Source organism: Castanea sativa, chromosome 8, assembly GCF_040712315.1.
Source record: "Castanea sativa cultivar Marrone di Chiusa Pesio chromosome 8, ASM4071231v1".
NCBI classification, from domain to species: domain Eukaryota; kingdom Viridiplantae; phylum Streptophyta; class Magnoliopsida; order Fagales; family Fagaceae; genus Castanea; species Castanea sativa.
In genome coordinates this window covers 48389200-48413074 of record NC_134020.1, presented here as the reverse complement: position 1 = coordinate 48413074, position 23875 = coordinate 48389200, and the positions used below count along the sequence as shown (strand labels likewise).

The 23875-nt window shown below is 36.5% G+C and overlaps 1 protein-coding gene across 1 annotated transcript; it reads left to right on the top strand.

Moving 5' to 3' along the window:
- The first annotated feature begins 695 nt into the window (after nucleotides 1–695).
- On the top strand, nucleotides 696–23243 carry LOC142606678 (G-type lectin S-receptor-like serine/threonine-protein kinase LECRK3). The gene is made up of 2 exons (XM_075778016.1): nucleotides 696–2535; nucleotides 22725–23243. The coding sequence occupies exons 1-2, from the start codon at nucleotides 696–698 to the stop codon at nucleotides 23162–23164; spliced, it is 2280 nt and encodes a 759-aa protein (XP_075634131.1). The 3' UTR covers nucleotides 23165–23243.
- The last annotated feature ends 632 nt before the right edge of the window (nucleotides 23244–23875 follow it).

Here is a 23875-nt window from a genome sequence, read left to right as displayed (position 1 = left end):
TTTAAACTAAGAAAACTCGTAGAAGGAAATTGTATGATTTTATATATTTGCGTGTTTTTTTTTCCTTTGTTTTTTGTTTTTGTTTTTGTTTTTGTTGTCAATATATGTAATTTTCTTTTTGTTAGGTTATGTATAATTTAATTTCATAATTTTGTTGGATGATCATATTAAAGTTTAATTCAATTGGGTTTAAACAAAATTTAGGGTCATTAAAAATTTATTTGAGGGGTCAAAATAAAAAAAAAAATTAAAAACTTTTATACATAATTTTTTTAAACCAGGCTGTAGCACCGCCCCTGACAGGCCAGTCGGCCTTTCATTTGTCTTTATTTCTTTTGTTTTCCTGTTTCTTCAGCATCTAAATGGTTGGGTGTAGTCCTACTCTATGTAATAAAGTAATAATTTCCTAGAAATGAGAAGTCATTCTTTAGAGTATGTTTGGATAAAACTTATGGTTGAAAACTGAAAATACTGTAGTAAAATAATTTTTAAATATACCAAAAATTACTGTTCATACCAAAAATTACTGTTCATTAGCCTAAAATCACTGTTCTAGGCTAATGAACAGTGACAGAGGCGCGTGAAAAAAAAAAAAAACATAAACATGGACGCGCAATCCAAACGTCCTCTATAAAGGGCTACAGTTTTTTCATCTATACTACAAAGTGCATCACTTGTAAACTCCTCATACTAGTATGGCTTTACAACTATCATATCTTCTCTCCTTGTTGCTTCTTATTCTGTTGCTGCCATATTCCACCACTGCTCAAACTTCCAGCAACCAATCTCTGGGCTCATCCCTTACTGCACAGGAAAATGGCTCTTATTGGGCATCGCCTTCTGGTGACTTTGCTTTTGGTTTCCAACAAATTGGAACGGGAGGCTATCTGCTAGCCATCTGGTTCAACAAATTACCTAATAAAACTATTGTCTGGTCAGCCAATGGAGGTAATCTTGTTCCAGGAGGATCCAAAGTTGAGCTTACCAAAGATGGAAAATTTGTACTCAATGAGATATGGGAAGCTGACATAGCTGGTCCAGGAGTTGCCTATGCAGCCATGCTTGACACCGGAAACTTCGTGCTGGCAAGCCAGAATTCTAGCCTTTTGTGGCAGAGTTTTAATTATCCAACTGACACAATGTTACCTTCACAGACACTGAGTCTGGGCAGCAAGCTTGTTGCTCGTTACTCAGAAATGAATTACGCTGAAGGAAGGTTCCAGTTTCAACTAGAATCAACCGGAAGTCTTGTGCTACACTCTAGTGCTTACCGCGTGGATTCTAATACTGATTATTGGTCTGGGCCAGACAAACTTGTAGGCAGCGGCTTTCAGGTGGTCTTTAACGCGTCTGGCTCTATGACCGTTACAGCAAGAAATGGAAGCATTGTTACGAATATATTGCCAATTCCTGATTCTACGCAGGACTGCTATCAAAGAGCAATCATGGAATATGATGGTGTTTTAAGGCATTATGTCTACCCAAAAAGCAGCTTAAAGTCCGGGAATTGGTCTTCTTTGCCAACCTTCATACCTTCAAATATATGCATCGGGAATTTTAGTGGAGTTTGTGGAGATAACAGCTACTGCAAGCTCGATGAAAGTAAAAGACCAAAATGCCTATGCCCAGATGGATACGCGTACATTGATCCAAAAGATGTTACGAAAGGTTGCAAACAGAACTTTGTTTCACAAAGTTGTTATAAAGCCTTTCCAGAATCGGATAATTTTTATTTTAATAAAATGCCGGGTGCAGATTGGCCCTTCAGCTCTGATTATGGCACGTTGGATGACCAAAATGAGGATTTGTGCATGATAGCTTGCTTGAGTGATTGTCTCTGCGCTGTTGCCATTTACAGAGAACGGAAGTGTTGGATGAAGACAGCTCCTTTCTGGAATGGGAGGGTGGATGATGGCGATACCGGAATAGCTCTGATCAAAATAAGAAAGGACAATTCTACTTGGATGCTTCCAGGTGCAGATGTGAAGAAGAAAGATCAATCAACTGTGATACTCATTGTATCAGTGCTCCTTGGTAGTTCAGTGTTTCTGAACTTACTCTTCCTGTTGGCTGTCTTTCTGCTTGTTTTTTGTTTCAAATATTGGAAACCAAAAGCCCTTAAGCCATATGAAGTCCTGCCAGGTATGAATTTGCGAAGTTACACTTATGAGGAACTGACACAAGCCACAAATGGGTTCAAGGAACTGCTTGGGAGGGGTGGCTCTGCAAAAGTTTATAAAGGGTTTCTAGAATATGAGGGCAGAAAACCAGTTGCAGTTAAAAGGATAGATGATATGGGGAAAGAAGGGGATGATATGGTGGAAAAAGGTGATCTGGGGTTCAAAGCTGAAGTGAGTGCTATTGGCAGAACAAACCACAGAAATTTGGTCCAACTACTAGGATTTTGCAACGAGGGGCAGCACCGTCTTCTTGTATATGAATTCATGAGTAATGGTTCGCTGGCAAGCTTTCTATTTGGGGTTTCACGGCCAAATTGGGACCAGAGAATTGAAATTGCATTAGAAACTGCAAGAGGTCTCTTTTACTTGCATGAAGAATGCAGGACCCAGATCATACATTGTGATATCAAGCCAGAGAACATCCTCCTGGATGATTCTTACACAGCTAGAATTTCTGACTTTGGATTAGCTAAGCTTTTGAACTTGGGCCAGGATCTTACTACTACTTTACTCAAGGGAACTCCAGGGTATGTTGCACCCGAACGGATGAAGAACATGCCTTTTACAATCAAGGTTGATGTTTACAGCTTTGGCGTTTTGTTGCTACAGGTCATTTGCTGCAGAAGGAATTGTGAGATGAGTCAGATGACACTAGGTAACTGGGCTTATGATTGCTATAAAAAAAGGAAACTGGATTCGTTAGTGGAGAATGATGAGCAGGCAATACGTGACATGAAGAGTTTGGAGAACTATGTGTTGATTGCAATATGGTGCCTTCAGGAGGATCCATTGCTAAGACCAACAATGAAGAAAGTGGTACGGATGATGGAAGGAGATGTTGAAGTCTCATTTCCTCCAAGTCCATCCATCACTAAGACCAACAGTGAAGAGAGTGGTACAGATGATGGAAGGAGCTGTTGAAGTCTTTATGCATGTTTAATTGTCACTATTACAAGCTTGGCAAGTTGGTGCAGACACCACATGATAGCACATCTATGGAGATTATCTTTATCATTTATGTTATCTTTATTTGGGTTTATCTTTAGTATTGGATTAGTATTTGAGATTGTTTAGGATTTGTTTAGGAGAGTTTATCTTTATCATTGTGATTCCTGGAAGCTGTATATAAAGCTCCAGATGGTTCCTTTTGTATTTTATAGACTAATATTATTATTATTGAGATTATTGCAGAGATTGCGTAGTGTTTGTTTGGTGGTGATTCCAAACACCTTAGATGGGAAGCCTAAGGTTCTACGGTAGGGCTAATCTAGGGGGGAAGCCTAGGTTGTCCTACATCAACTTGGTATTAGAGCCTAACCCGATCACCCCTTTCAGCAACCCAAAATCACAACTGACAACCCACAGCCACACTCACCATCAGCAAACAACTTAACCGCCAGGCATGCCATTACTCAAATACTTACCCCACGAGATTTGCAAACCAACGCAACTCAATTTCTTACCTCACGAGATCTGCAAACCAGAGCCAGAACCAACCCGTACCATATACCCCTTTTGGCCACACGAATTCTTCATCCCAAAACCAACAAACACTACAACAAAAGTGGGCTATGGTAACAAAATCTAGTGAGGATAAACAATTTCGTCACCAAATGATAACATTTAGTGAGGAAAAGAAGAATTCGTTACCAAATATTATAAAAATAATAAAATTGGTGACGAAATCAATATTTCGTCACCAAAGATGTACAAATTGGAGACAAAATATTTATTTTGTCACTATAGGTCATGAAAAAAAGGCAAACCTAGGGTGACAAAATATTCGCATCACCAAAGACTTACCAGAGGTGACGAAATTTTAAATTCGTCACCCAATATTAGGATGTAGGTGTTTTTGGTGACGAAATAAATTTTTGTCACCTATTGTTTAACCAAAGACTAACCGGAGGTGATGAAAATCCAAATTCATCATCCAATATTAAGATGAAGGTGTTTTTGGTGACAATATAGGTGTTTGTCACCTATTGTTTACAAATAATTAAGGATTGCCATGGGCAAGGTATACCCATATATACCCAGTTTGTTTATCCATAGATATCCATACTCTACCCAAATCCAATTTTTATAAAATCAACAAATATGCTCAATAACCACTAAAATGACTAATATATCCTCAAAATCTCTAAAATAAGCAAAATACCCATGAAACTTTTAAAATGACCAAAATATTCCTACAATCTCTAAAATCACCAATTATGATAAAAACCCACTAAAATGACCAAAATATCTCAAAATCTCTAAAATGAGCAAAATACCCATAAAATAACCTCAAAAATTACCAAAATACCCCCAAAATCACCAAATATGCTCAAAAATCACTAAAAATTACCAAAATATCCCTTAAACCGAATAAATGACTGAATCCTCTAATCCTGAAAAATGACCAAAGTACACACAAAACCTAAAAAATTACCCATCGAAACCTAAAATTTGGCCAAAATACCCCCAAAACAAAAAATTACCAAAATAACCCCTAAACCCAAAAAATAACCGAAATAGCTCTGAAACCTAAAAATTGACCAAAATAGCATTAATGCTTGAAAATTACCAAAATACCCCTAATCCTAAAAAAAATGACCAAAATACCCCCCAAAAACTTAAAAAATGACCAAAATACCCTTGAAACCTATAAAATGACAAAAATGGCCCTAAAACCTATACAATGATAAAAATACATCCTAAACCTAAAAGATGATCGAAATGCCCTCAAACCTAAAAATGATCAAAATACCCCTAAATGACAAAAATACTCATTTTTATAATTTTTGGCTATTTTGGTCATTTTTTAGGTTTAGGGGATATTTTGGTCATTTTATTGGGTTTCGAGGGTATCCTCGATTATTTTTAGGTTTAGGGGGGGTATTTTGGTAATTTTCATATTTCAAGGGTATTTTGGCTATTTTTAGGTTTCATAGGTATTTTGGTAATGTTTAAGTTTTGGGGAGTATTTCGATCATTTCTTAGATTTAGGACGTATTTTTGTCATTTTTAAGTTTCGGGCGGTATTTTGGTCATTTTAAAGGTTCTAGGGGTATTTCGATTATTTCTTAGCTTTAGGGTGAATTTTGGTATTTTTTTTTTCGTTTCAGGGGATATTTTGGTAATGTTTTAAGTTTTAGGTGTATTTTGGTAATTTTATGATTTTAAAGGTATTTCGGTCATTTTTTAGGTTTAGGGTGCATTTTGGCAATTTTAGAGGATTTTAGGAGTACTTTGGTTATTTGCAAGTTTTAGAGGCAATTTGGTAATTTTGATAATTGGGTAATTGAGTGGGTTGGAGTTTACCTATAATAATTTGGTTGAGTTAGGTTTGGGTTAGATTTAATTAGTTAAATAGATAATAATGTGTAAATTACACCCGATTGGCAGGAAAATTGGCATGCATGTTAAGAACAAATAGAACATGTAATCCAACGGTTGGATTCTCAAAATATGAATTCAATAATAACTTATTGGGTGGTGTAACATTTTTTAGAATTACATCAGGTGTCACTTGAACCCAGACCTATATTTCTTAATTCAATGTGAATTTCGACAAATCTACCGTTAGATTACATTATCTTCATATGTTTTTTATGCTTACAAAATTTCAAGGTGATCAAATATTAATAGGCATGTCATCAATCAATTGTCTAAATTCAAGTTTTTGTAGTTTAAAATAACGCAAAAAAGATAAGTTTAAAGATCAAATGACAAATTACACCCGATTGGCATGAAAATTGGCATGCATGTTAAGAACATATAGAACATGTAATCCAACAGTTGGATTTTTAAAATATTAATTCAATAATAAGTTATTGCTTGGTGTAACATTTTTTAGAGTTACATCAAATGTAACTTGAGTCCAGTCCTATATTTCTTAATTCGATGTGAAATTTGAAAAATTTTCCGTTAGATTACATTATCTTCATATGTTTTTCATGCTTACAAATTTTAAAGGTGATCAAAGATTAATAGGCATGTCATCAACCAATTGTTTAAATTCAAGTTTTTGTCGTTTAAAATAACACATAATAGATGAGTTTAAAGTCAAATGGCAAATTACACCCGATTGGTATGAAAATTGGTATGCATGTTAAGAGCATATAGAACATGTAATCCAACGGTTGAATTTGCAAAATATGAATTCAATAATAAGTTATTGGGTGGTGTAACACTTTTTAGAGTTACACCAAGTGTAATCTGAACCCAGACCTATATTTCTTAATTCAATGTGAATTTTGACAAATCTATCGTTAGATTACATTATCTTTATATGTTTCTCATGCTTACAAAATTTCAAGGTGATCAAAGATTAATAGGCATGTCATCGATCAATTGTCTAAATTTAAGTTTTTGTAGTTTAAAATAACGCTTAATAGATGAGTTTAAAGATTAAATGACAAATTACACTTGATTGCCATGAAAATTGGCATGCATGTTAAGAACATATAGAAAATGTAATCCAACGGTTGGATTTTCAAAATATAAATTCAATAATAACTTATTGGGTGGTGTAATATTTTTTAGAGTTACATCAGGTGTAACTTAAACCCAGACCTATATTTCTTAATTCAATGTGAATTTCGACAAATCTACCGTTAGATTACATTATCTTTATATATTTTCATGCTTACAAATTTTCAAGGTGATCAAAGATTAATAGGCATGTCATCGATCGATTGTCTAAATTCAAATTTTTGTAGTTTAAAATAATGTTTAAAAGATGAGTTTAAAGATCAAATAGCAAATTACACCCGATTGGCATGAAAATTCGCGTACATGTTCAGAGCATATAGAACATGTAATCTAACGGTTGGAGTTTCAAAATATGAATTCAATAATAAGTTATTGGGTGGTGTAACTCTTTTTAGAGTTACATCAGGTGTAATCTGAACCCAGACCTATATTTCTTAATTTAATGTGAATTTTGACAAATCTACCGTTATATTACATTATCTTCATATGTTTTTCATGATCATAAATTTTAAAGGTAATCAAAGATTAATAGGCATGTCATCAATCAATTGTCTAAATTCAAATTTTTGTAGTTTAAAATAACGCATAATAGATGAGTTTAAAGGCAAATGGCAAATTACACCCGATTGACATGAAAATTGGCATGCATGTTAAGAACATATAGAACATGTAATCCAACGGTTGGATTTTTAAAATATGAATTCAATAATAACTTATTGGGTGATGTAACATTTTTTAGAGTTGCATCAGGTGTAACCTAAACCCAGACCTATATTTCTTAATTCATTGTGAATTTCGACAAATCTACCGTTAGATTACATTATATATATAAATTTTTCATGCTTACAAAATTTCAAGGTGATCAAAAATTAATAGGTATGTCATCAATCAATTGTCTAAATTCAAATTTTTATAGTTTAAAATAACGCTTAAAAGATGAGTTTAAAGATCAAATAGCAAATTACACCCGATTGGCATGAAAATTGGCATCATGTTCAGAGCATATAGAACATGTAATCCAATGGTTAGATTTTCAAAATATGAATTCAATAATAAGTTATTGGGTGGTGTAACACTTTTTAGAGTCACATCAGGTGTAATCTGAACCCAGACCTATATTTCTTAATTCAATATGAATTTAGACAAATCTACCGTTATATTACATTATATTTATAAATTTTTCATGTTTACAAAATTTCAAGGTGATCAAAGATTAATAGGCATGTTATCAATCAATTGTCTAAATTCAAATTTTTGTTGTTTAAAATAACGCTTAAAAGATTAGTTTAAAGATCAAATAGCAAATTACACCCGATTGGCATGAAAATTGGCATCATGTTCAAAGCATATAGAACATGTAATCCAACGGTTGGAGTTTCAAAATATAAATTCAATAATAAGTTATTGGGTGGTGTAACTCTTTTTAGAGTTACATCAGGTGTAATCTGAACTCAGACCTATATTTCTTAATCTAATGTGAATTTTGACAAATCTACCGTTATATTACATTATATTCATATGTTTTTCATGATCATAAATTTTAAAGGTAATCAAAGATTAATAGGCATGTCATCAATTAATTGTCTAAATTCAAATTTTTGTAGTTTAAAATAACGCTTAAAATGTGAGTTTAAAGATCAAATGGTTACACCCGATTGGCATGAAAATTGGCATGCATGTTCAGAGCATATAGAACATGTAATCCAACGGTTGGATTTTCAAAATATGAATTCAATAATAAGTTATTGGGTGGTGTAACACTTTTTAGAATTACATCAGGATTAATCTGAACCCAGACCTATATTGCTTAATTCAATGTGAATTTTGACAAATCTACCGTTAGATTACATTATCTTCATATGTTTTTCATGCTCACAAATTTTAAAGGTGATCAAAGATTAATAGGCATGTCATCAATCAATTGTCTAAATTTAAGTTTTTGTAGTTTAAAATAACGCATAATAGATGAGTTTAAAGGCAAATGGCAAATTACACCCGATTGACATGAAAATTGGCATGTATGTTAAGAACATATAGAACATGTAATCCAACGGTTGGATTTTCAAAATATGAATTCAATAATAACTTATTGGGTGGTGTAATATTTTTTAGAGTTACATCAGGTGTAACCTAAACCCAGACCTATATTTCTTAATTCAATGTAAATTTCGACAAATCTACCGTTAGATTACATTATATTTATAAATTTTTCATGCTTACAAAATTTCAAGGTGATCAAAAATTAATAGGCATGCCATCAATTAATTGTCTAAATTCAAATTTTTGTAGTTTAAAATAACGCTTAAAAGATGAGTTTAAAGATCAAATAGCAAATTACACCCGATTTGCATGAAAATTGGCATCATGTTCAGAGCATATAGAACATGTAATCCAACGGTTGAATTTTCAAAATATGAATTCAATAATAAGTTATTGGGTGGTGTAACACTTTTTAGAGTCACATCAGGTGTAATTTGAACCCAGACCTATATTTCTTAATTCAATGTGAATTTAGACAAATCTACCGTTATATTACATTATTTTCGTATGTTTTTCATGCTCACAAATTTTAAAGGTGATCAAAATTTAAATGGCATGTCATCAATCAATTGTCTAAATTTAAGTTTTTGTAGTTTAAAATAACGCATAAAAGATGAATTTAAAGATCAAATGACAAATTACACCCGATTGGCATGAAAATTGGCATGCATGTTAAGAACATATAGAACATGTAATCCAACAGTTGGATTTTCAAAATATTAATTCAATAATAAGTTATTGCTTGGTGTAACATTTTTTAGAGTTACATCAAATGTAACTTGAGTCCAGTCCTATATTTCTTAATTCGATGTGAAATTTGAAAAATTTTCCGTTAGATTACATTATCTTCATATGTTTTTCATGTTCACAAATTTTAAAGGTGATCAAAGATTAATAGGGTAAGGACACAATTCAAATTCCCAACCCACGACTGGGAGGAAAATGGGCTTGAAAGACCTTTCTTCACAATGAATTTGTAGAGGATGGGTTTGTAATTTAGATTTCAAGGATGGCTTAGACAATCACAAAAAGAACGGGCTTTGGGCCCAATGGAACAAAACAAAGAATCGTTTGCAAAAAGTAAGATTGAGAATTCCTCCTCGGACTGTTTCCGAGGATAGTTTCTAATAGTATTTCTTAAGTTTGGATACAAATATTGATTATCATACACTTTTTCTTCCTCAAAAAGCCTCTCTCTTCTTCGTATGCCTTCCCTCCTATTTATACTCCTCCTCTTCTCTTCATCATCTTCCACTTTATGGCTGCAACCCTGATTTTTGGATACTTGTCCCATCCATTCTTCCCTAAAGCCCGCTGGGATTTGGGACCAAGTTCCAAGCTCTATGCTCAGGTCCCATCCTTCCATCTATACTGTCAGCGTATCAATTACAGAGTCTTTAATATATGGGCGGTGGTAGCAGCTTTACTTTAGACATTCCACCGCTCTTTCTACTGTCCTCCACGTATACTGTGTATCCTCGGCTTAACATTCCGAGGACAAATCTACTCCTCGGACGGTATGGGATACTTAAATACTCCACGATCATTTTGATGTTTTCGGATTTGGGTTTCTAGCCCAAAAGACCTTGTTTGGCCGTCCATTATAAATTACTGGGCCCAATACCCCTACAGGCATGTCATCAATCAATTGTCTAAATTCAAGTTTTTGTAGTTTATAATAACGCATAAAAAATGTGTTTAAATTTATAAACTTAATTAATTAAAACTACTATTGTTTTTTCTAATAATAATTATCATAAGAAGAATAAAAAAACTAAATTCTGTGAATATCAATGCTAAATCATAATTATCAAGTAGTAGTGGTAATATATATATATATATATATATATATATATATATATATATATATATATATATATAAAATGTACAGTGTTGGAAGTAAAACAAAATCTAAAGGCTTAAAAGAATATCAGACTGGTGTGGCTCCTATTCATTCAATATTAAAAACTAAAAAACAAAGGTGTGGCTCTCATTGACTATTTGTGTATACAAATATCACTGCTGCACTGGCAGACTAGCAAAGCACTGAAGTGCATAGTTTGTAATCTAAAGGTAGAGGTTCAGTAACTTCAGTTTGTAAACAGTGCGTAGTGAATTTTTTTGATTTCCTTTTTGCGCCGTGCCCAAATTTGAGGCGGGTTCTAAATTTTTTGGATTTCTTTTTTTTTTTTCATTATTTTTTATTGAATAAAATTTATGTATAGTATTTTGGATTTTTTCATGTGACTACATAACTTTAAAAATACACTTTCTTCCATTAGAAAAAAATTACGTGGCAAAATCTTAGAGGAAGAGCCTAAGAAACCTAAATGCTGTACCACTCTTGCTCATTTTTATATGGGTAAACAAAATACCGTTACTCTTTCTCCTCTCATTGACATACCCACGCCTCTCAGCCTCTCAAAAAGACTGGTAAGCTCTCTCTCTCATCGATCCTGTCTCTCTCATTGATTTTGGGATTAGAGAGGGTAATGATTTTAGGACATAGATTTTGGGATTGAAGAAGGTAATAGAGTCTTTCCCTATTGATTATATGGAAATTTTAAAGTCATTGTTTTTAAAAATTTTATGGTAAGAGTATTTCAGTTTTGTTTAGGGTTCTAACAAATAAGCTAAATCTGTGCACTATTTTTTTGGCAGTCTGCTAGTGTTAAGGGAAATTCAAGTTTGCATATCAAAAATTAAAATAAAATAATGGAAATTCATGTTAGTTTCCTTAGATGTCTACCGGTCTGCATTGCCCCAGAGTTTTGTGCTCCTGTTGGTGAACATGCAGGGAAGTTTGCTAGCCAAATTGGTGTACAAGTGCATACGAACTTGTCCACTATGAATGTTTATAGTTGGAAGAATGTTGATAGCAGTAAAAAAGAGGCGATCATTCAAAATGTGGCGGTATTTTTTATGCTTATAGTTGTCCATGAGCTTGATTTTGTTGTTTTAATTACATTGCTTTATACTTTATGTTGTATTTTATAGTGTATTGTTGATGCTGTTACTAAGCATATTGAATTCAAGGAATGATATTTTCTTTATACATACCTCACTTTGCAGGATCAATTTGATATACAAGGAGAATCTGTACTTGTGAACAAATCTCTAAATATAAAGTGTGGTAGACTATTGAGCAGCCACTACAACAAGTTGTTTGCAAAATATAAAAAACTTGTGAAGGATGAAGGAAGCACATATGCAAGAAACCACCCACCAAATAATGTCACGCGAGAAAAATGGATTGAACTAATTGATGGAAAGTGGAGTGATAAAGATTGGCTGGTAATTAATACTTTGAAAATTTTAATTACAAGTGAAGTATGTTCTCACCTTTCACCTAGATAATCCCTACCTATATATGCATTGGATTAATGTTTTATGTAGATCTTATTATGGTGTCATGTCTACTAGATTATTCATTCTATCAAATTTGTTTGATTAATATTTATTTGGAAGGTGGAGTAGATTTATATTGTAATATATATATATATATATATATATATATATATATATATATATATATATATATAAATTAAGTCAAAACTCTAATATTTTCTTGGTTTTTATTCTTTATAGAAAGTCTCAGCAAGAAATGCTAAAAACAGAAATAAAGAGGGAACGATTGACAAGCATATTCATAGATGTGGAAACAAGTCGCTTGCAGTTAGGGTGGATGAGGCAGTGTGTTATTTCAATTTTTCAAAAGCTTAGTATATTACTTGTTGTAATTAATCAACTTGTCTTCTAACATTTAAAAGCATATAATTAGAGACGGAAAAATGGAGGTCATATTCCTAAGCTAGCACAAGTCTACTATGATACCCATTTCAATTCAAAGACAACACAGTGGGTACACCCTGATTGCGAACATACATATGTATGTATATCAGTACATGCCTTGAGTTTGCAAAACTAGAATATATGTATTTTTATTCTATATATGTTTGCAAAACTAGAACATATATAATTCTGATGGTTTCTATTATTTGAAATGACAGCAAGAGATGTTAAGAGTGCAAGATGAGCATTGTACCACTTCTGAAGCACAGCCTTTGACCGAAGAGGAGATATCTATGATGGTTCTTAAGCCGAGATGTGGCTATGTAAAGGGACTTGGCATGAGGCCTTCCTCATCTCTTAGGACTCCTGCCTTATCTTCCTCAACTCAATATACTCAACAACTTGAGGGTCGAGTAGAAGAGCTCTAGGATGCAAACTTCAGGTTGGAGGAGAAGATGGATTGCATCATACAATATTTGAGGAGCAAGGGTGACAATGACATTTGTGGCAGTGGGGGGAGCTCATCTACCAATTAGAACACATCTTGGTTAGTGTTTTATTTGCCTACCTAAGAGCATTAGTATTGGGGCTTGTATATGGTATATGTTGTTATATTTTAGCATAGAAACACAAAAACAAGTATTACCCGGTCTGTGTGCTATAGTAACCTCTTATATGTATGAGGGTATCGTAGCACAATTGTACTATAATTGTGTTTTTTGTTTAATGATGGTGGTGGGTTTTTTGTTTGTGGTGGTAGTTGGATTTTTTTGTTTAATGGTGGTGGTGGGTTTTGTATTAATGATGGTGGCTGGATTTTTTGTTTATTGTGTGGTTGGGTTTTTGTGTTTATGGTAGTGGTTGAGTTTTTTGTTTAATGTTGGTGGTGGGTTATTTGTTTATTGTGATGGCTGAGTTTTTTTTGTTTATGGTAGTAACTATGATTTTGTGTTAATGGTGGTGACTATGTTTTTTGTTTAATGGTGGTGGTGAGTTTTTTGTTTATGGTGGTGGCTGAGTTTTTTGTTTAATGTTGGTAATGAGTTTTTTGTTTATTGTGATAGTTGGGTTTTTTGTTTATAGCAGTAGTTGAGTTTTTGTGTTAATGGTAGTGACTATGTTTTTTGTTTAATGGTGGTGGTGGGTTTTTTTTTTTTTTTAAATTTTTTTTTATGGTAGTGGCCGGGTTTTTGTGTTAATGGTGGTGACTGTGCTTTTTGTTTAATGGTGGTGGTTGGGTTTTTTGTTTATAGTAGTAGCTGAGTTTTTGTGTTAATGGTGGTGGCTGTGTTTTTTGTTTAATAGTGGTGATGGGTTTTTTGTTTGTGGTGGTGGCTGAGTTTTTTGTTTATTGTGATGACTGAGTTTTTTGTTTATGATAATGGCTGGGTTTTTATGTTAATGGTGGTGGCTGTGTTTTTTGTTTAATAGTGGTGGTGGGTTTTTTGCTTATGGTGGTGGCTGAGTTTTTTGTTTAATGTTGGTGATGAGTTTTTTTATTTATTGTGATGGTTGGGTTTTTTGTTTATAGCAGTAGCTAAGTTTTTGTGTTAATGGTAGTGACTGTGTTTTTTGTTTAATGGTGGTGGTGGATTTTTTGTTTATGATAGTGGTTGGGTTTTTGTGTTAATGGCGGTGACTGTGCTTTTTGTTTAATGGTGTTGGTTGAGTTTTTTGTTATGGTAGTAGCTGAGTTTTTTTGTTAATGGTGGTGGCTTTGTTTTTTGTTTAATAGTGTTGATGGGTTTTTTGTTTATTGTGATGGCTGAGTTTTTTGTTTATGATAGTGGCTGGGTTTTTGTGTTAATGGTGGTGGCTGTGTTTTTTATTTAATGGTAGTGGTGGGTTTTTTGTTTATGGTGGTGGCTGTGGTTTTTGTTTGATGGTGGTAGCTAGTTTTTTTTTTTTTTTTAATAGTGTTAGCTAGATTTTTTATTCATTGTGGTGGGTGGGTTTGTGTTTATGATGGTGGCTGAGTTGTTGTTTTGGATTTCACTTTATTTTTTTTGTTTTAAATTGGGATTTTTCTGCATTCTTTATGATTTTTCCGTAGTTTGTAATGTAGGTTTGGTTTTTATTTGATGAGAATGTTGTGGGTCTTCTTTCTTTGATAGTTTGGCTTCATATGATGTTGCATTATGATTATTTTGTCTAGTTTGTTATTGGGTATTCTGTGGACAATTTTTGCATTGTCTTACTAATAATAATCTTTTTTTGTTATTGTAGTACATCTTATTAGAGATATAGGTTTGCAGTCTTGTTTGTTATTAATGTATTTTTCTTTATATTTGTGCAGATATGGGATTGGTGGCAAAAAGATAGCTTTTGTGGGACTACTTGAACTCAAATAATTTTTAGCAAAGTTTGGAAGCTAAGACATTATTTGTATGTAAATGGTTGTAATTACTTTGTGAACATCTTTATTGCATTTTTAGATTGTATGGATTTTATTTATGGATTTGGTTAGAAATGAATGAATGTTTTTTTTTTTTTTTAAATTTTATTTTATTTTATGGATTTGGTTAAAAATGAACAGGTTAATGTAATGGCAAGTAAATGTAAAGAATATTAATAAAAAAATAAAGTTGGTGACGATAATTTTCGTTGTCATATTTGACTATAAGCAAAAATTGGTGATGAAATAATTTTTCACCTGATCTATTGAAATTAAAAAAAAAAAAACAATCGGTGACGCAAAACTTTGTCACCTAATCTATTGAAATTGGAAAATAAAATGCATTTGGTGACGAAATATTCCGTCACTGGAAATAAGGTTTAGTGACGAAAATATTAGGTGACGAAGAGAGTTGAAAGCCAACACCAAGCCGCCGATCCCACCAATGGAATGACACCATCGCACCACTTACCGCCGAAATCATCACCAACAACTGCCACAGACACGCTGTCACCATCGCTCCCACCATGCTGCTTCACGAGTTCCATCGTTGTGCTCTGACTTGCGAGCTTCGATCTCCACCATCGAGCACTGCCAACAGTGAACGCTGATAAACCATGCCGCCTCTTCGCCGTAGACTCCAACGATGTTTCGTGCTTGCTCCGCTGCTTCTTCTTTTTAGTTTTCCTCTTTTTTAGTTTCTCTAATTTCGGTGTTTACTGTTTGAACTTGGCTGAATTCTAGTTTAAATAGTCGTTCTTTCTTTATTGTATTTCACATTAAAAAAAAAAAAAAAACTCAAGTCAGGTCAAGCAGAAGACTCAAGAAGGTTCTAGTGCCACTACACGTGAGGAACCATAAGCCCAACTTCCCATTGTTAGTAGCGTGACCCACTGTCTAGTGAGGCCCAAGTTGTTAAGTCAGCCCAACCAAGGTGTGGACTTTCCTATCTTGATGAATTGAAATGCACTTTCAAATTTAATATCAATATGTCTAATATGTGCCTCAACTTTACCTTCAGTAACATGCTACTGCCTTTATCCTTTGTCCTGCTTACACTTTCACATGACTTTGTTATTTTAGCTGCTGGTTTATTTTCTTTCAGCCTTTTATTTTAGCCACAAAAAAAGAAAATATAAAACACAAAAAAAAAATCCTTTAAAATAGTTAATTCTCAATATTAATAGTTGAACTAGCCTAATCACATTGTAACAATTAGGTCCTTTAAATTTAATTCTTGTTGAAGCTAGTACTACTTGAATGCAACAACCTGTGGAATTCATTACTTCTCTTCACATATAATTTAACTTGAGTATTATCCTTACTATTCACTTGCTAGAATTAGTTTGTTGATCTCTTTGCATGCATTTGCGTAGTAGTCGTCTAGTAACTAGTTTTGAAGAATAGTCTAATTCCAACTCAGAGTCTAGTTCTGAATCTCACTCTAGTCCCCAATCTTGCCTGAACATAGATCCTCCTCCCCAGATGAATTAAGACAAGCAATTGCAGAGCTTACTACCTGTCTAGGCCACTTAGGGGATAGGTATGACGAGGATAATGCACATAATGGAATAAATAATAATAGACATGGCCCTCATCCTAGGCAAGACCATAGAGACAATGAAGAAAACTCAGCAAAGCATATCAAAGTAGAGGCCCCTACCTTTGATGGTGTTAGGAACCCTCAGGTCTACAATGATTGGGTGCGAGAGATGGAGCATTTTTTTGAGTGGCATGAACTGTCTGAGGATAGAAAAGTTAGATTTGCCAAAATGAAACTTGTGAGAAGAGCAAAACTCCATTGGGATAGTGTTGTCAACCACCTCCATAAGACCCACCAACCACCCATAACTCTTTGGGAAGAAATGAAGGCAAAGCTCAATGAAAAGTACTTCCCAATATCTCATAAAGGCAACTTGTTGGATCAATGGCATGATTTGAGACAAGACAATAGGTCTGCTATTGAGTACGTAGAGCCGTTTGAGGAATATAAGATACGTAGCAATGCGACCGAAGATGAGCCAATTACCTTGAGTAGATTTAGGAAAGGTCTCTGTGGGGGTAAAATGGTCAAAACATGTATTTGGGCTTTGGGCCTGATATTGGTGATGTGGGTTAGTCCAGGCAAAGCCTTTAAGGCCCACAGGTCAGCTCTTGCTGAAAGGGTTGATGACGTAGTTCGAGGAGAGGCATCTCCTCGGTTGAGCCTAGTAAAGATGGTATGACACATCATGATGTTGGGAAGAGAATTTTGGAAGGCCTGGTGGATAAAGATGTGTTCCATATGGTTGTCAAGAGGAAGAGCGCATGAGAAATATCAAGGAAAAAAGCTGCTACCACTGCATTAAAGACCTTGCACCTACCTCTCTGGCCGCATTAATGGAGAAATGATCTCTGAACAATAATGTTCAGCTTTCCAGCTACTGTTTGAAGACTTCCAGTGGGTGGTGGATGGGATAAGTATCTAAATTGGAGATTTGTGCTACACGTGGAAGATGAAGGGAAGGAGAAGAAGGATATAAAATAAGGAGAAAGGCATTAAAAAAAGGGGGAGAGCTTTTTCAATTGTAATCTATCTTTAAAAGAAAGAAAGGCAATACCAATTATCCTCGGCTTGTGTCCGAGGAGAATTTCTGTTATTCTTTAGCCATTGATTGTGTGATTGTGGCAATCTAACCCGCTTATTTTGTTGTCCAATATCCATAAAACCTAGGTTTCAAGCCCACGCTCTACAAATTTCATAGTATAAGGCCTTTTGGGCCTGAGCCCATCACGTAGTTGGGTCCGAGTACAAATTGTGCACTTACAATTGGCGCTGTCTGTGGGAATCTTGTATTGAAGGAATTGGAACACTATGGCAGGTTTAGATCCACATCAGGCAGAGTCTCAGGGGTCCCAACGTGAGGATCATTTTCAACGTCTTGAGCTTGAAACGGATCGAGAGGGCAGTGTGCACACGGTGCACCCCGGTGGGAGTCGTTCGTGGGGTGGAAGCAGAATCCCCCATGAGGACGACGCAAAGGCCATGCAAAGGGAGATTGATCACCTTAAGAAGAGGTTGCAACGTGCTAGACGGAGACGAACTCGATCTCTTTCTAATCCTTCCTCTGAGGGCTCCCAAAGCAGCAGTTACAAGCCAAGGTCCCGGACTCCTCCTAGCGAAACTTTCTTATATGAGAAAGATGATCTTCTTGGTGGTAGGGATAAGAAGTCTTCCTCTAGGGGCTTAGGAAGCGATGCTATGAGCAGGGCATTGCACCAGATCTCTAAGTCACCTTTCTCATGCAGGATTGAGAAGGGAAAGCTTCCACAAAGATTCACTCAGCCTACGTTCACCATTTATAATGGAAGAACAGACCCAGTGGAACATGTGAGTCATTTCAATCAAAGGATGGCGGTACACTCTAAGAATGAAACCTTAATGTGCAAAGTCTTCCCCTCTAGCTTGGGACTTGTTGCTATGAGATGGTTTAATGGTTTGAAGGCAGGTTCTATTGACTCTTTCATGGAACTTACTAGGGCGTTTGCGTCTCGATTCATTGCATGCAGTAGAGTTCCTTGGCCTTTGGACTCATTGTTGTCCATGGCCATGAGGGAGGGAGAGACCTTGAAAACTTATTTGGATAGATACTGGGAGATGTTTAATGAAATCGACGACGATTTTGATGAAGTGGCAATTAATACTTTTAAAGTGGGACTTCCAATTGATCACGACATAAGGAAATCCCTAACCAAAAAGCCTGTGCAGAGTGTACGTCGGCTCATGGATCGTATTGACGAGTACAAATGGGTCGAGGAAGATCAATAGCAAGGCAAAGGGAAGGTGAAGGTTATCCTTCAAGAGAGGAGGGATTTCAGGTCGGATAGATATAATAACAACAGGTTCAGGAGAGATTTCTCTGGGCATTCTGGTTCGGCCACTCCACAAGTAGTTAACACTGTATTCCGAGAAAAGGTACACCGGTTGCTGGAGAGCATCCGCAAGGAACCCCACTTCAAGTGGCCTAGTAAGATGGTTGGGGATCCTATGAAGCGGAACCAGAACCTTATTTGCCAATATCATCAGGATGTAGGTCATACTACCGAGAACTGCCGGACACTTTGGAACCATTTAGAGCAGCTGGTTAGTGAAGGAAAATTGAAGCTACATTTGTATCAGCCCAATGGGCAAGAAAACCATACAGGTTCGAATAACAAAAGGAATAATTCATCTCGGCCTCCCTTGAGAACGATTAATGTCATCCTCGCTGCTCCAGGCAGGACCGGTTCGTGTCCTACTAGGGTGATGTCCGTATCACATGTTCTCGCTGAGGAGTCTAGCTCTAGGCTGAAAAGAATTAAAGGGGTTGCTCCACCTGTTTTGGGCTTTTCAGAAGAGGATAAGGTTGGAACCATTCAGCCGCATGACGATGCCCTGGTGGTTACTCTGAGGATAGGGAACTACGATGTGAAGAGGGTGATGGTTGATTAGGGTAGTAGTGCGGATATTATGTACCCTGATTTGTTTAAGGGGCTTAATTTGAAGCTCAAAGATCTTACGGCTTATGATTCACCACTCATATGTTTTGAAGGGAAGGCCGTCATACCAAAGGGACAAATTCGCCTGCCTGTGCAGTCAGGTCTGAAAACAGTTAATGTGGATTTTATTGTGGTTGACGCTTATTCCCCTTATACGACCATCGTCACAAGGCCTTGGCTGCATACTCTGGATGCCGTTTCCTTAACTCTACATGTCAAAGTGAAGTTCCTGTCGGGACGACGAATCGAAGAAATTCTCGGGAGCCAATCAGTAGCAAGACAATGCATATCGGCTGCAATACTGCATCAGGCCGAGCCAGAGTCCTCAGTCTCGGCTACGCAGGACTTATAGCAATTAACATCTCTAGATGCGCCCAGCGTGGTGACAGCAAAAGAAGCCACATGCGAAGATTTAGAAAAAGTTCTTATAGGTGACGATCCTGAAAAATTCTTTCAGGTCGCTGTTCAGCTGCCCCTTCAGGAGAAGATGGAGTTGGTTGTGTTTTTGAAAAATAATATTGATGTATTTGCCTGGGATCCTTATGAAGCCCTTGGGGTTGACCCAGACTTCATTTGCCATCATTTGAACGTCAATCCTACCGTTGTCCCAAGAAGGCATCCACCTCGGCGTTCTTCTAAAGAACATGCCGAGACTGTCAAGGAAGAAGTGCTCAAGCTTAAAAGGGTTGGGGCTATTAAAGAAGTTTTTTTTATCCGGAATGGTTAACGCACACAGTAGTGGTGAAGAAGAAGAACGGGAAATGGAGAGTGTGTGTGGATTTCACTGACTTAAGCAAGGCCTGTCCTAAGGATTCGTTTCCAATGCCTTGCATAGATCAGTTGGTGGATGCTACAGTCAGACACCCTTGGATGAGTTTCCTTGATGCATTCCAAGGCTATCACCAAATACCTTCGGCACTAGATGATCAGGAGAAAACAGCCTTCATTACTCCTACGAGGAATTATCATTACAAGATAATGCCATTTGGCTTGAAAAACGCAGGGGCTACCTATCAATGGATGATGACCAAGATGTTCGAGTTACAGCTAGGAAAGACTATTGAAGTGTATGTGGATGACATGGTGGTGAAAAGCAAGGCCGTGCCCATGCACATAGAAGATTTGAATGACATTTTTCAGACTTTGAGGAAGTACAAGTTGCGCCTCAACGCCTCTAAATGCTCTTTTAGCGTAGGCTCTGGTAAATTTCTAGGCTACATGATGACTCACAGAGGAATAGAAGTAAATCCTGCACAAGTCAGAGCAATTCACAGCTTGCAACCTCCTCGGAATCCAAAGGAAGTTCAAAAGCTAACCGGGATGACTACTGCTCTCAACAGGTTTATCTCTCGGTCCGCTGATAGGTGTAGACCTTTCTTCTAGTTGCTGAATAAGTGGAAGAGATTTGAGTGGACCGAGGAGTGCGCTGTAGCTTCTCAACAACTTAAAAAATACCTTTCTCGACCACCCATCATGTCTCGGCCGGAGATGGATGAGATTCTATTTGCCTATATAGCGATGGCCATTCATGCTGTCAGTTTGGTTCTAATACGCGACGATGGCGGTGTGCAAAGACCAGTTTATTATGTGAGCAGATCTTTGAATGAAGCTGAAGTGCGTTATTTTCCATTGGAGAAAGCGATCCTGGCCGTAGTGCATGCTACGCGTAAGCTTCCTCACTACTTTCAGTTTCATACAGTTGTTGTTTTGACCCAGCTTCCTCTTAAGTCGGTATTACAAAGTGCTGATTACTTTGGGAGGGTAGCAACATGGGGAACTATCTTGGGGGCTTTTGACATTAAGTATATACCTTGCACCTCTGTTAAGGGCCAGATCCTTGCTGATTTGGTGGCAGAATTCACTGAACCTTCATTAAAGGAAAGTGCAAAGGGGTTGCACATGGATGGGAAATTAGTTGGTGTAATTTCGTGCGGGGAACTTCTGAGTTGGAAAGTATACGTCGATGGTGTTGCGAACCAAAGAGAATCAGGTGTGGGGCTAGTTTTGGTGTCACCTGAAGGAATTACTTTTGAGAAATCATTGAGATTGGAGTTCTCAGCCACTAATAATGAGGTAGAGTACGAAGCTGTATTGATTGGGATGGATATGGTTCAGAAAATGGGGGGAAAGTCAGTCCAGATGTTCTCAGATTCTCAGTTAGTCGTAGGCCAGGTGATGGGGACATTAGAGGCTAGGGATCCGAGAATGCAAGAATATTTGGCTTAGGTCAGGTGTTTACAATCCAAACTTAGCTCTTTTACCTTGATGCACATATCTAAGAGTGGGAACACCCATGTTGATTCGTTGGCCACACTTGCAACCTCTTCGGCTCAAGGTTTGCCCCGAGTCATTCTCGTTGAAGATTTGTTGAAACCTGCTCGGACAGCTGTCGGTGCTGTCCATATTCATCAAGTTAGGTTCGGACCTAGTTGGATGGACCCTGTAATTTCCTTTCTTAAGAGTGATGTCTTGCCCGAGGAGAAATCTGAGGCAAATAAAGTTCGTAGAAAGGCGCCCCGATTCTGGTTGTCCAAGGATTAGAAGCTGTATAAACACTCCTTTTCTAGGCCATACTTACTGTGTATACATCCTGAAGCAATGGAGTCATTGTTGGAGGAATTGCATGAAGGAATTTGTGGTAGTCACACAACAGGGAGGTCTTTGGCACGTAGAGCTCTAACCCAGGGGTATTGGTGGCCTAACATGCAGAGAGAGGCCCACGATTATGCGAAAAAATGTGACTAGTGCTAGAGATTCGCTCCCAACATCCATCAACCCGGTGGTGTACTTAATCCTTTGTCTAGTCCCTGGCCGTTCGCTCAATGGGGATTGGATATAGTAGGTCCTTTCCCAAAGGCTGTGGGAAATAAAAGGTGGTTGCTCGTAGGAACTGATTACTTTACCAAGTGGATTGAAGCTGAGCCTTTGTCGAACATTAGGGACGTAGACGCGAAGAAGTTCGTTTGGAAGAACATTGTCACTGGATTTGGGATACCTCACACTCTTATTTCAGATAATGGCTTGCAGTTCGATAGTAAAGCTTTTAGAAAGTACTGTGGTGACTTAGGTATCACAAATAGATATTCCACTCCAACTTATCCTTAGGGAAATGGGCAGGCCGAGGCTATTAATAAAGTTATAGTAAGTGGACTCAAGAAAAGGCTAGATGATGCGAAGGGAAGATGGGTGGAAGAATTACCACATGTCCTATGGAGGTGTATATGAATTCATGAGCAATGGTTCTCTAGCAAGCTTTCTATTTGGGCTTTCGCAGCCATATTGGCACCAAAGAATTCAAATTGAATTAGAAACTGCAAGAGGTCTCTTTTACTTGCATGAAGAATGCAGCACCCAGATCATACATCATGATGTTAAGCCACAGAACAACCTTTTGGACGACTCTTTTACAGCTAGAATTTCGGACTTTGGATTAACCAAGATTTTGAAATTGGACCAGACTCGAACTACTACAGGTATTAGGGGAACTAAAGGGTATGTTGCCCTAGGATGGTTCAGATACATGCCTGTTATAGCTAAGGTGGATGTTTATAGCTTTGGCATTTTGTTGCTAGAGCTCATTTGCTGCACAAAAAGTTTTGAGGCAGAGGCACAGGATGAGGATCGAATGATATTAGCTAACTGGGCTTATGATTGCTATAAAGAAAGGAAACTGGATCTGTTAGTGGAGAATGATGAGGAGGCAATAGATGATGTGAAGAGAGTGGAGAACTATGTGATGATTGCAATATGGTGCATTTAGGAGGATCCATCACAAAGACCAACAATGAAGAAAGTGGTACAGATGATGGAAGGAGCTGTTGAAGTCTCATTTCCTCCAGGTCCATCCTTAATTAGCAGTTCACTCTAAATCCTCTAATAGAAATTACTTCACTAGTTGTTTAAAGTCTTTATGCATGCATAATTGTCAACATAATTAGCTTGGTAAGTCAAGTAACATCCAGGAATTTTGTACTTGAATGAATAATAATTTTATGTACCTCCCAAGTAATTCTTTATTTAAAAATTTGTATCAAACAAAAAATAAAGGGGGGGGGGGGGGGAGCTAGATAAAGTTTTCCTTTAATACTGCAAAAATTTATCTTTTCTATTGAGTATTGAACCATGATAAACTAATACAAAACCCAAAACTTAATGCCATCATTCAAATGGGTTAGAAAATTGAGTAGGATGCCATGGGCAAAAAATTGCCTCGCATGCAGAATCCCTCTATCAATTTTAAAAAACTCTGATGGACAAGGCCAGGGCAATGAATAGTGGCTAAACTTAGCAAGATCAAAAACTACTGTCTTACACCTTTGTAAAACTTCCTTATGACGTAATGTCATATAGAGATTATATGAACATTTAGGAATATTCATCAATGCCATGTAAGGATCCGTAGATGGGGTATAGAAGGATTAAAGGTACAAAAATTGAAAAAGAAAAATAAAGAACGAAATGGTAGAGAGAG